The 13,061-nt window shown below is 43.2% G+C and overlaps 1 protein-coding gene across 2 annotated transcripts in view; it reads left to right on the forward strand.

Moving 5' to 3' along the window:
• The window catches only part of LOC121442700 (SLIT-ROBO Rho GTPase-activating protein 3-like), a 232,791-nt gene that overhangs the window by 206,149 nt on the left and 13,581 nt on the right, over window positions 1–13,061 (forward strand). For both annotated transcript variants that reach the window (XM_041644313.1, XM_041644314.1), the window contains exon 18: window positions 2,611–2,690. In XM_041644313.1, coding sequence (XP_041500247.1) covers window positions 2,611–2,690 — 80 coding nt within the window. The remainder of the gene's footprint in view (window positions 1–2,610; window positions 2,691–13,061) is intronic.

Consider the following 13,061-nt stretch of genomic DNA (forward strand, 5'->3'; position numbering starts at 1 on the left):
GCGCTGAAAAAAACGACAGAGAGGCTCTGAACATAGCCCGCTGGTAGAGCATATACTTCCTGTGTGGGAGGTCCTGATTTGAGCCTCAGCACCAAAACAGAACAAAAAAGATCCATGTTGGGGCTAGAGTGATGGCTCAGCAGCTGAGGGTATGAATTGTTCTTATAGTGGATTCTACTTCATTTCCCAGAACCCAGCTCACAGCTGCCTGAACTCCAGCTCCAGATAATCTGATGCCCTCTTCTGCCCTCCACAGGCACCTGCATGCACACACACACACACACACACACACACACACACACATACACACACACACACATCCTCCCCACCCTCCACCCCGCATACAAATAATTATTTTAAGGTAAATGTTTAAGGAAACAGGTATGTTTACCTCAGTTATCACCCAATTTGTGTATCTATTGAATGATCACACGATACCCTACAAATGTGTAATTTGTATGCTTTTTCTACCAATTATGTTTTTAATTAAGAAGGCAGAGAAGAGAAAATTACTAAGCATACTGCTTGAGACAAGTCAGATGTTCCAGCTGTTACATTGTCCCCAACCCAGGTCAACACAACACTACACTTAAGTCTTTCTGCCAGGTGCCTGCAGGGAACTTAGACATTTTAGTTTGGTGTTTTTGAAAGAGTCTTACTATTTAGCCAAATCTGGTATTGAACTTGTGCTCCTCCTGCCTCAATAAGTGCTGGGTTTGTAGACTTGATCTGTCATGGCCAGTGGGAATTTGGGCTTTTGATTAAAGAATGCCTGGATGCTTCAATTGCCCCCATTCTCTAGGGTTACTAGGCAACTGCTTTAAAGAAGCCTGTCTGTCTCAGTGCACATTCTTCTCCAAACAGACATGAAGGGCCACAGGGTGTCTGGTCACAGTGGCCTCTGGTCATAGCTCTCTGTCCTAACACTGTAAAGGACCCACATGCAGCTAGAAAAGCACAGTTTCAGCATAAAGAGAAGCTAGACATACAACTTACACATGCACAATACACACTCACCACTTTGACACTTTTCTTCATTTCCTGTGAGACTAGAAAATTAGCAATCACATGGTCACTTTGAAAGTATTTTCAAAACTAAAAACAGAAATGAAGGTCTGAAGGTCTCAGTGTAGGGATCAAATCCATTCGTTCAGCAGTGCCCACCCCCTCCACCCAGCATCCTCTGGGGACTGGATCTTCAGGTGGCAGGGATGGTGCCTGGGGTAGAGTAGCTTCAGTGGGAGGAGTGTTAAGAGGACCAGAGGCAAGTTAGTTCAGAGGGAGCCCCTGAGCCAATCACAGGCCACCAGGAAAGGCTTCCCAAGGAGGTAAAGAAAGATCCAAGCCAGCAACCGAAACTGGGGCCAGTTCACAGAGGACTAGGGCAAGAAAGTCCGAGGCTTGCAGCACTCAGCAGAGTGAAAAGAGTCTCGGGTTATTGAGGGTGGGGTGTGTGACGGGGGTGGTGAGGTGCCAGGCTGCATAGGTCAGCTGGAGGCCGGTTCTGATGCCCTTGATCTGGATCTAATCCTGGTGGCAATGGGGAATTTTTCACAATATAGTCTCTATCTCTTTTTGTTCTTTTAAAAACAGTCTCAGGTAGCCCAGACTGGCCCCAAACTCATTATATAGCCGAAGCTCACTTGAGCTTCTGATCCTCCAGCCGTTACCTACTGAGAGCTGGAATTACAGGCATGCACTACTAGGCCAGGTTCGTGTGATGCCGGAGAGAGACGGCAGGCCTTTGGACATGCTAGACACTACCAGCTGAGCTGCCTAAAGCTATTTTTTTAATGGCATCGTAAATGTCACCTCCTATTAAAAGCCATCCAGATCATTCTATGTTGGTTCCCTCTCCTGCTCTCATCTAGACCTATTTTTTATAAATCATTATTTCATCTAGCAACTGTTTTATGCACTGGCCCCATTACGTGGGCTGTTTGCTCTCCCTAGAATGTGAGCAGTGAGGTCAGGACCTGGTCCACTTGATTTCTCATTGTGTCCTTCCTACTTAACACAGTGGGATATAGTAGAACCCAGTTAATAGCTTGATGAAAACCTGGCACGTACGCACGCACACACACACACACACATACACACACACTCCATGAGGAGAGCCCTGGCCTTCAGATACTTGCAGTTTCCCGCTGCCGTCTGAATCTCATTGAGCACTTAAGCATTTCAGCCCACATCGGCTACTATACTTGAGACTGTATCATCAATACTGAACTGAAGTCTCTGTAGCCCAGGGTTCTGAAAACTAAGAGGTATACCACATGTAGTGAGGGCATTCATGCTAAATCATCCCATGGTGGAAGGCAAAGGGGAAGAAAGTGTGAGAACAAGCAAGAGAGCCCCAAGGGATCAGGGCTAACGCAGTAAGTCTGCTCTCATATAACTGGCCTTGATCAACACCAGTTTCTGACAACACAGCCCCTATGGTCTGATCGTCCTTGCTTAGACTGTACCTCCAAACATGGTGACACTGAGGATGATGCTCTCAATACACATACTCAAGCCTTTGACAATCTAGTCCATTCCAGAGCTAGGGTCACTAAGGCAGTATTCAGGAAAGTCCCCAACAAGTCCTCTTCCTATGTTTGCTTGCAGCGACAGCCCACACAGTGAGCCAGGGACGATTGATGAAGTTGACCATGACAATGGCACAGAGCCTCATACCAGTGACGAAGGTGAGTAGGGGGAGGGTCTAGGCCAAAAGACCCACAGGGATCTCTCATGCTTACTCAAGCCAATCACAGAGGCAGTACCCACAGCCCCACTGCTCCAGGTAGCACGGGGGCCCTTCAGCATGGACAGGGACCCAGAAAAGGCTTAATGCTTGCCTTGGGTCCTAGCATAGGTCCACATAGAGCAAATCCTGGTAGGTGCTATACATTTACAACACACCACTCCTGGCCCATGTCATCCTCTGTGTGTTCTGCCTGGATCAGTAAAAGTCCTCAGAGACAAATGTCTAAGAGGAAAGTATCCCCTGTTCCTCTGCTGTTCCTGGCCCCAGCTTGAGGATCTGCTTTGCACCAGGCCTTTGCTGGGACCTGGGACCTGGGACCTGGTGATGAATGAGGAGATCCTCAAAAAGTTTCCGAACTCTCAGCAGACTTCAACAGATTGGAAGCACCTTTCAAAGAACAGATTGACAGTGTGAGCTAAAAGGGACCTGCCCATGTAGGGGCACCTGAGAATTGCTTGGATAGTGTGGAGTGTGGAGAGAAACAGATGTGTGGGGGAGGGGGACCACACAGATGAGCAGTCTGAGTTAAATGGGCTCAGGCCTCCTTACCCACTAAGACATAGTGGGCAGAGTCTAGGTCAGAAATCTCACAGGGGCTCTCATGCCTGCTGGAGCTGGCCACAGGACTAGTCTCCACCGTCTCACAGATATTCAAGCAGCATAGCTACCCTTCAGTACATGAGGACCCATGGTGCTGAGGGGCAGCACTAAAACCTTCTATCTCCTGGAAAAGCAACAGTAAATATTCTGTCTTTAGGTCTGTTGCCCATTTTAAATTTGTCTTTTTAGTATTGAGTTGTAACGGCTCTTTACATATTCTAAATATAAGTTTCTTATCTCAAATGTGATTTTCAAATGTTTTCTTCCATTATGAGACTTGCATATTGTTTTCCAAATGTTGTCCTTTGAGGCACAAAAAGTTTTAATTTTAATAGAGTCCAATTCATCCGTTTTTATTTTGTTGTTCATTGTTTTGACTATATTCATGAAAGCCCTTGTCTTGCCTTCTTTTTTGCCAGGTGTCTTATGGGGGTGGGGTGAGGGGGGAGATGGAGGGAATGGGAGGAGGGGAGGGAGTGGGAACTGGGATTGCTGTATAAAATTTTTTTTCCATTTTTTTATTGAGAAAAGGAGAAAAAAAACAAGTTTCCACCTCCTCCCAGCCTCCCATTTCCCTCCCCCTCCTCCCACCCTTCTCCCCCTCCTCCCACCCTTCTCCCCCTCCCCCCACTCCTCTCCCTCTCCCTCTCCAGTCCAAAGAGCAGTCAGGGTTCCCTGCCCTGTGGTAAGTCCTAGGTCCTCCCCTCTCCGTCCATTTCTAGGAAGGTGAACATCCAAACTGGCTAGGCTCCCACAAAGCCAGCACATTACGTAGGTTCAAAACCCCGTGCCATTGTCCTTGGCTTCTCATCAGCCCTCATTGATCGCCATGCTCAGAGAGTCCAGTTTTATCCCATGCTTTTTCATTCACAGTCCAGCTGGCCTTGGTGAGCTCCCAATAGATCAGCTCCACTGTCTCAGTGGGTGGGTGCACCCCTCGTGGTCCCGACTTCTTTGCTCATGTTCTCTCTCCTTCTGCTCCTCATTGGGACCTTGGGAGCTCAGTCCAGTGCTCCAGTGTGGGTCTCTGTCTCTATCTCCATCCATCACCAGATGAAGGTTCTATGATGACATGCAAGATATTCGTCAGTATTGCTATAGGATAGGGTCATTTCAGGTTCCCTATCCTCAGCTGCCCAAGGAACTAACTGGGGACCTTGGCTTGGGCATCTGGGAGCCACTCTAGGTTCAAGTCTCTTGCCAACTCTAACGTGGCTCCCTTAACTAGGAATTGTGCTTCCGTGCTCCCCTATCCAACCTTCCTTTATCCCAATCCTCCTTTTTCCCCAAGTTCCCCCCATTCTCCCCTTCTCCCTTTTCTCTCCCGATCTCCCCTTACCCCCATCCCACCCCACCCCCAAGATCTCAATTTTCTCCCCGGCCATTTTGTCTACTTCCCATAGCCAAGAGGACAACTATATGTTTTTCCTTTGGTTCACCTTCTTACTTAGCTTCTTTGGGATCACCAATTGTAGACTCCGTGACCCTTGTTTATGGCTAGAAACCAATTATGAGTGAGTACATCCCATATTCATCTTTTTGGGTCTGGGTTACCTCAGTCAGGATAGTATTTTCTATTTCCGTCCATTTGCATGCAAAATTCGAGAAGTCATTGTTTTTTTACCGCAGCGTAGTACTCTAATGTGTAGATATTCCACACTTTCTTCATCCATTCTTCCATTGAAGGGCATCTAGGTTGTTTCCAGGTTCTGGCTATTACAAATAATACTGCTATGAACATAGTTGAACAAATGCTCTTGTCATATGATCGGGCATCTCTTGGGTATATTCCCAGGAGTGGTATTGCTGGGTCCAGGGGTAGGTTGATCCCGAATTTCCTGAGAAACCGAAACACCGATTTCCAAAGTGGTTGCACAAGATTGCATTCCCACCAACAATGGATGAGGATACCCCTTCCTCCACAGCCTCTCGAGCAAAGGCTATCATTGGAGTTTTTTATTTTAGCCATTCTGACAGGTGTAAGATGATATCTCAAAGTTGTTTTGATTTGCATTTCCCTGATCGCTAAGGAGGTTGAGCATGACCTTAAGTGTCTCTTGGCCATTTGAACTTCCTCTGCTGAGAATTCTCTGTTCAGTTCAGTGCCCCATTTTTTAATTGGGTTAATTAGCATTTTAAAGTCTAGTTTCCTGAGTTCTCTATATATTTTGGAGATCAGACCTTTGTCTGTTGCGGGGTTGGTGAAGATCTTCTCCCAGTCAGTAGGTTGCCTTTTTGTCTTGGTGACAGTGTCCTTTGCTTTACAGAAGCTTCTCAGTTTTAGTAGGTCCCATTTATTCAATGTTGCCCTTAATGTCTGTGCTGTTGGGGTTACACATAGGAAGCGATCTCCTGTGCCCATCTGTTGTAGGGTACTTCCCAATTTCTCTTCTATCAGGTTCAATGTGTTCTGACTGATAGTAAGGTCTTTAATCCATTTGGACTTGAGTTTTGTGCATGGTGATAGATATGGGTCTATTTTCATTCTTCTACAGGTTGACATCCAGTTATGCCAGCACCATTTGTTGAAAATGCTTTCTTTCTTCCATTGTATACTTTTGGCTCCTTTATCAAAAATGAGGTGTTCATAGGTTTGTGGGTTAAAATCCGGGTCTTCTATACGATTCCATTGGTCGACTTCTCTGTTTTTATGCCAGTACCACACTGTTTTCATCACTGTAGCTCTGTAATAGAGTTTGAAGTCAGGGATGGTAATGCCTCCAGACAATCCTTTATTGTATAGGATTGTTTTGGCTATCCTGGGTTTTTTGTTTTTCCATATAAAGTTGATTATTGTCCTCTCAAGATCTGTGAAGAATTTTGATGGGACCTTGATGGGGATTGCATTGAATCTATAAATTGCCTTTGGTAGAATTGCCATTTTTACTATGTTGATCCTCCCAATCCAAGAGCAAGGGAGGTCCTTCCATTTTCTGGTATACTCTTCAGTTTCTTTCTTCAATGCCTTAAAGTTCTTGTCAAATAAATCTTTCACTTCCTTGGTTAGAGTTACCCCAAGATATTTTATGCTGTTTGTGGCTATCGTGAAAGGTGAAGCTTCTCTGATTTCCCTCTCTGCTTCCATATCCTTTGTGTATAAGAGGGCGACTGATTTTTTGGAGTTGATCTTGTATCCTGCCACATTACTAAAGCTGTTTATCAGCTGTAAAAGTTCTTTGGTGGAGTTTTGGGGGTCGCTTATGTACACTATCATATCATCTGCAAATAACGAAAGTTTCACTTCTTCCTTTCCAATTCGAATCCCCTTGATCCCCTTATGTTGTCTTATTGCTATTGCTAGAACTTCAAGCACTATATTGAAGAGGCATGGCGAGAGTGGACAGCCTTGTCATGTTCCTGAGTTTAGTGGGATGGCTTTAAGTTTCTCTCCATTTCATTTGATGTTAGCTGTCGGCTTGCTGTATATAGCTTTTATTATATTTAGGTATGACCCTTGTATCCCTAATCTCTCCAATACTTTTATCATAAAGGGATGTTGAATTTTGTCAAACGCTTTTTCAGCATCTAATGAAATGATCATATGGTTTTTTTCTTTCAGTTTATTTATATGATGGATTACATTGATAGATTTTCGTATGTTGAACCAGCCCTGCATCCCTGGGATGAAGCCTACTTGATCATAATGGATAATTTTTCTAATGTGTTCTTGGATACGGTTTGCCAGTATTTTGTTGAGGATTTTTGCGTCGAAGTTCATGAGTGAGATTGGCCTGTAATTCTCTTTCTTGGTTGAGTCTTTGTGTGGTTTTGGTATCAGAGTGACTGTAGCTTCATAAAAGGAGTTTGGCAATGACTCTTCTGTTTCTATATTGTGAAATACATTAAGGAGTATAGGTATTAGGTCTTCTTGGAAGTTCTGGTAGAATTCCGCATTGAAACCATCTGGTCCTGGGCTTCTTTTGGTAGGGAGGTTTTTGATAACCTCTTCTAATTCTTCTCGACTAACAGGTCTATTTAGATTGTTCACCTGGTCCTGGTTTAACTTTGGTATATGGTATTTATCTAAAAAAGTGTCCATTTCCTTTACATTTTCCAGTTTTGTGGCATATAGGCTTTTGTAGTAAGATCTAATGATTCTCTGAATTTCCTCTGTGTCTGTGGTTATGTCCCCCTTTTCATTTCTGATCTTATTAATTTGCAAATTCTCTCTCTGCCGTTTGATTAGTTTGGATAGGGGTTTGTCAATCTTGTTGATTTTCTCCAGGAACCAGCTTTTTGTTTCATTGATTCTTTGGATTGTTTTCTGTGTTTCTATTTTGTTGATTTCAGCCCTCAGTTTGATTATTTCCAGTCTTCTACTCCTCCTAGGTGAGTCTGCTTCTTTTTTTTTCTAGAGCTTTCAGGTGGGCTGTTAAGTCTCCAATGTCAGCTTTCTCTGTTTTCTTTAAGTGGGCACTTAGTGCTATGAACTTTCCTCTTAGGACTGCTTTCATAGTGTCCCATAAGTTTAATTATGTTGTTTCTTTATTTTCATTGAATTCCAGGAAGACTTTAATTTCTTTCTTAATTTCTTCCTTAATCCAGGTATGGTTCAGGAGTTGACTGTTCAGTTTCCATGACTTTGTAGGCTTTCTGGGGGTAGCATTGTTGTTGAATTCTAACTTTAATCCATGGTGATCTGATAAGACACAGGTGGTTACTAATATTTTTTTGTAACTGTGGATGTTTGCTTTGTTACCGACTATGTGGTCGATTTTTGAGAAGGTTCCATGAGCTGCAGAGAAGAAGGTATATTCTTTCCTATTTGGGTGGAATGTTCTATAGATGTCTGTTAAGTCCATTTGATTCATTACCTCCATTAATTCTCTTATTTCTCTGTTAGGTTTCTGTCTGATTGACCTGTCCATTGGTGAGAGAGGAGTGTTGAAGTCTCCTACTATTAGTGTGTGCGGTTTGATGGCTGCCTTGAGTTTTAGCAATGTTTCTTTTACGTACGTGGGTGCTTTTATATTAGGGGCATAGATGTTCAGGATTGAGACTTCATCCTGATGAACTGTTCCTGTTATGAGTATAAAATGCCCCTCTCCATCTCTTCTGATTGATTTAAGTTTGAAGTCAACTTTGTTAGAGATTAGTATGGCCATACCTGCTTGTTTCTTAGGTCCATTTGCTTGATAAGCCTTTTCCCAGCCCTTTACTCTGAGTAGGTGCCTGTCTTTCTGGTTGAGGTGTGTTTCTTGTAAACAGCAGAATGTTGGATCCTGTTTTCGTATCCAGTCTCTTAGCCTGTGCCTTTTAATAGGTGAGTTGAGTCCATTGACATTAAGTGATATTAATGACCAGTGGTTGTTAACTCCAGTCATTTTTTTAGTCGTAGAGTTTGTGTGTTTCCCTTCTTTGATTTGTGTTGGTGAAGGGTCTCTAGATGTCTGAGTTATTGTGGTCATTGTTGGACTCCTTGGTTAGTGATTTTCCTTCTGTTACTTTCTGTAAGGCTGGATTTGTGGCTGCGTATTGTTTAAATTTGTTTTTATCCTGGAAAATTTTATTTTCTCCATTTATAGTGAACGAAAGCTTGGCTGGGTATAGTAATCTGGGCTTGCATCCATGGTCTCTTAGTTTCTGTAGTACATCTATCCAGGACCTTCTGGCTTTCATGGTTTCCATGGAGAAGTCAGGTGTAAGTCTGATAGGTTTACCTTTATAAGTAATTTGGCCTTTTTCCTTTGCAGCTCTTAATATTCTTTCCTTATACTGTATGCTTTGTGTTTTGATAATTATATGGCGAGGGGATTTTTTTTTTTTGATCCAGCCTATTCGGTGTTCTGTATGCTTCTTGCACCTTCATAGGTATATCTTTCTTTAAGTTGGGAAAGTTTTCTTCTATAATTTTATTAAATATATTTTCTGGACCATTGAGCTGCCCTTCTTCTCCTTCTTCTACTCCTATTATTCTTAGGTTTGGTCTTTTTATTGTGTCCCATATTTCCTGAATATTTTGTGATGAGAGTTTGTTGAACTTGCTGTTTTCTTTGATCAGTGTGTTTATTTTCTCTATGGCATCTTCAGAATCTGAGATTCTTTCTTCTAACTCTTGTATTCTGTTGGTTATGCTTGTTTCTGTAGACTCTGTTTGTTTACTTAAATTTTCCATGTCCAGCCGGCCCTCTGTTTGTGTTTTCTTCTTTGCCTCCAGTTCAGTTTTCAAGTCTTGAACTGTTTCCATTATTTGTTTGATTGTTTTTCCTTGGTTTTCTAGGGTATCATTCACTGATTTATTCAATTCTTCAAACTTTCTGTTATATTTCTCATCCATTTCTATAAGGGCGTTTTTTACATGCTGTTTAAGGGCGTCAATCACTTTCATGAAGTCAATCTTTTCTACTTCTTCTTGATTAAGGTGTTCATGTCCTCCCGTTGTGAGGTTGCTGGTTTCTGGTGGCTTCATGTTGCTTTTCAGCTTGTTGGGCGAATTCTTGCCTTGGCGTCTGCCCATCTCTTCTTCCAAATGCTCCCTTATGAATCTTCTTTTACCGGATCAGGTCTCCTTGTCTACCCAACGCTGAATCTCCCCAACGTTGGCTCTCCTGGCACCAAGAGATCAGGTCTCCGTGCTGTTTGGGCAGCTTACAAACAAAGTGCCTACCCCCAACACTGTCTCTCCTGGCGCCGAGAGATCAGGCATCCGTGCTGGTGGGCAGGTCGCAAACAAAGCGCCTACCCTGCTTGGTGCAGGCAGGCGATAGAAACAAAGGGAGTCCTGCCCGCTTGAGTGCCCCGAGGATTCGGACCCAGTGCCCAGACAGGCTGGGCTGGGTGATGTTATGTGCAGAAAGAGGGCAGTGGGGCCGAAGTGGGGAGGGTTCTGATGGGAGCTGGGTGGCCTAGGAAGAAAGAGGCAGTATGCAGGGAGTGGAGGCCCTGCAGAGAGCCCAAGAAGGATAGGGGGCCAAGTAACCTCTGAGCTCCCCTTCGGAGGCTGGCGCCGCGGGGCCAGAAACTCACCCCAATGCTGTCTCTCCTGGCGCCGAGAGATCAGGCCTCGCTGTATAAAATTTTAAAAAGATATTTTTCTTTTTTAAAACATATAAAATAAAAATAATTAAAAATTACTGTGATAAGATACCATGGCCAAGGCAACTTATAGAAGAAAGAGTTTATTTGGGGCTTACAGCATCAGAGGTCTAGAGTCTAACCATCCCCCCCCCCCCACACACACACAAGTGATACACCTTCTCCAATTAGGCTACACCTCGTATTCCTTCCCAAACAGTTCCACTAACTGGGCACCAACTATTCAAACATAACAAACCCATGGAGGCCGTTCTCATTTCAAACCACCACACAGAGAAAGCAGCCAGTGGTTTCCTACCAGATGCATTATTACCTGTCAGGGTTTTTCTTTTTTTTTTTAAATAAGTGTCTGTGTGTGACTGTATTTTCATGCATATGTGTGCATGTGTACTCATGCCTGGCACACATATGCAGACTAGGAAAGGGCTGTTGAGCATCCTCCATGATCACTGTTTCTTTGAGGCAGGATCCCCAAACCCAGGTTCACACATTTTCTGCTGGACCAGAAGCTAGTAAGCCTCAGTGATCATTCCTTCTTCATTTGTCTCAGAGTTGAGATCTCAGGTGTGTTGCCAGGTGCCTGACTTGTCTCATGGATGCTGGGATCTGAACCCCAGTCCTCATGATCATACAGCAAGCGCTCTTTATGGCTGAGCCATCTCTCCCACCCAGCAGTGAGGTTTTCAATCAAGTCAAGGATGCACCCTTCTGTTCCTGTTTTTCTGAAGTGTTTTGCTAGGAAAACTTGTTAATGTTTGCCAAATGCTTTTCTTCATCTTTTGAGATGATCATGTCAATTTTTCTTTTTATTTTATTGACAAGAATTGTTAAATTTTAGATATTAAACCAATTTTACATTCCTGGGATAAACTCTTCTCAGGTATGGAGAACAATTCCTTTTACATATTTCTGCATACAGTTTGCTAATATTTTGTAGAGAAGAATTTCATCCATATTCATAAGAGATGTCAGCCTGCGGTTTTCTGGTAATATATTCCAGGTTTTGTGTTAGATAATACTTGCCTCATGAAATGGGTCGCCAACTGTTTCCCTGTCTTGTGGTTTTTGGAAGATGTGGTGATTAATTATTGTTGTTTAAATGTTTGGTGGAATTCAGCAGTGAAGCCTCATGGGACTGGGCATTTCTTTCTGAGTAGGTGCTTTGGTAGTTAGTTCGTGTTCTCAGAGACTCATTCAGGTTTTCTATTTCTTTTTATAAAATGTATTATTAGCACGTGTGCATGTGCATGCATGCTGGGCAGACACATGCATGGTGTGGCATGCACCTAGAAGTCAGAGGACAACCTTCTCCTTCATCTTGTTGAGACCTCATGGTTTCTCTTGTTTCTGCCACTGCATGCTACAGGCTATCAGGCCTGTGAACTTCTGGGTGATTCCTATGTCTGCCCTTTCCATCTTACCACAAGAGTGCTGGATTACAGATGTGGACTACTGGATCCAGCTTTCCCCCCCCCCCTACATTGTTTAATAAAATCATTAAACTTGTATAGCAAGCACTTTTACCCATGAGCCATCTTCCTGACCCCAGGTGTTGGGTTTTTTGTTTTTTCCATTTGTTTGTTGAGACTTATGTCTGTGAGGTTGAAGAACAGCATGCAGGAGTTGGTTCTCTCCTTCTTTCATATAGGACTCAGGGATCAAACACGTTGTCAGGCTTGGTGACAAGCATTCTTTCCTGTTGAGTCCTCTTGCTGGCCCCAGATATTCAGTTTCTCAAGTCAGTTTCAGGAGTCTACATTTTTTTTTTTAGTAATGTGCCATTTCATTCTACTTAATCTAATTTGCTGACATATAATCGTTGGTAACATTTCTTTATGATACCCTTTTTCCTCCCAAGTAATGACATTAATGTTTCTCTTTCATTCCTGATTTTGAATTTTATTAATGTGATTTTTCTCTCTTGTTTTCTTAGTTTATTTAGCCAAACGTTGGTTAATTGGATTGATCTTTTTCAAAGAAGCAGCTTGGACCTTTTCCTAGTCTCTGTCTCATTTAGTTCTACTCTAATCTGTATTGCTCCCCCCACCCCGCCTCTTCTTGCCTTATCTTTAGTTTGCACTTTTTTTTTTCAAGACAGGGTTTCTTTGTGTAATTGTTGTCCTGGAACTTGTTTTGTAGGCCAGGCTGGCCTCGAACTCACTGAGATCTATCTGCTTCTGCCCTCCCAAGCTGGGATTAAAGACATGCTCCACCACCATCCCGCTTAGTTTACACTTCTACTGTCTTTAATTTTTATATTTTAATTTTTTTAGTTTATGTGTATGAGGTTTTGCCTGCATGTATGCTTGTGTGCCATGTGCATGCAGTGCCCTTGGAGGTCAGAAGAGTGTGATAGATCGTTTGGAGTCTGAGCTGAGTTGTAGGTGCTGGGAATTGAACCCAGGTCCTCTGGAAGAGCAGCCTGCTCTTAACCACTGAGCCTTCTCTTTAGCCCCTGTACTTCCTGTTTTTTTTAAAGGTGAAGACAGAGGTTACTGATTTAGAATTTTTCTTAGCACTGTCATCTACATCTCTAAATTTCCACCCGAGCCGTAGCTGTACCCATGAGTTTTGGTTGTGCTGTGTCCTTATTTCCATTCACCATTCGGAAGTTGAAGAGCCCCTTGAAAGCATCGTGAGTGGATAGAAATGAAAAGCTAGTCCTACAGGCAGT

This window comes from Microtus oregoni, unplaced genomic scaffold (assembly GCF_018167655.1).
Source record: "Microtus oregoni isolate MIOR12 unplaced genomic scaffold, Mior012 000094F_ref0000399, whole genome shotgun sequence".
Classification (NCBI taxonomy): Eukaryota; Metazoa; Chordata; class Mammalia; order Rodentia; family Cricetidae; genus Microtus; species Microtus oregoni.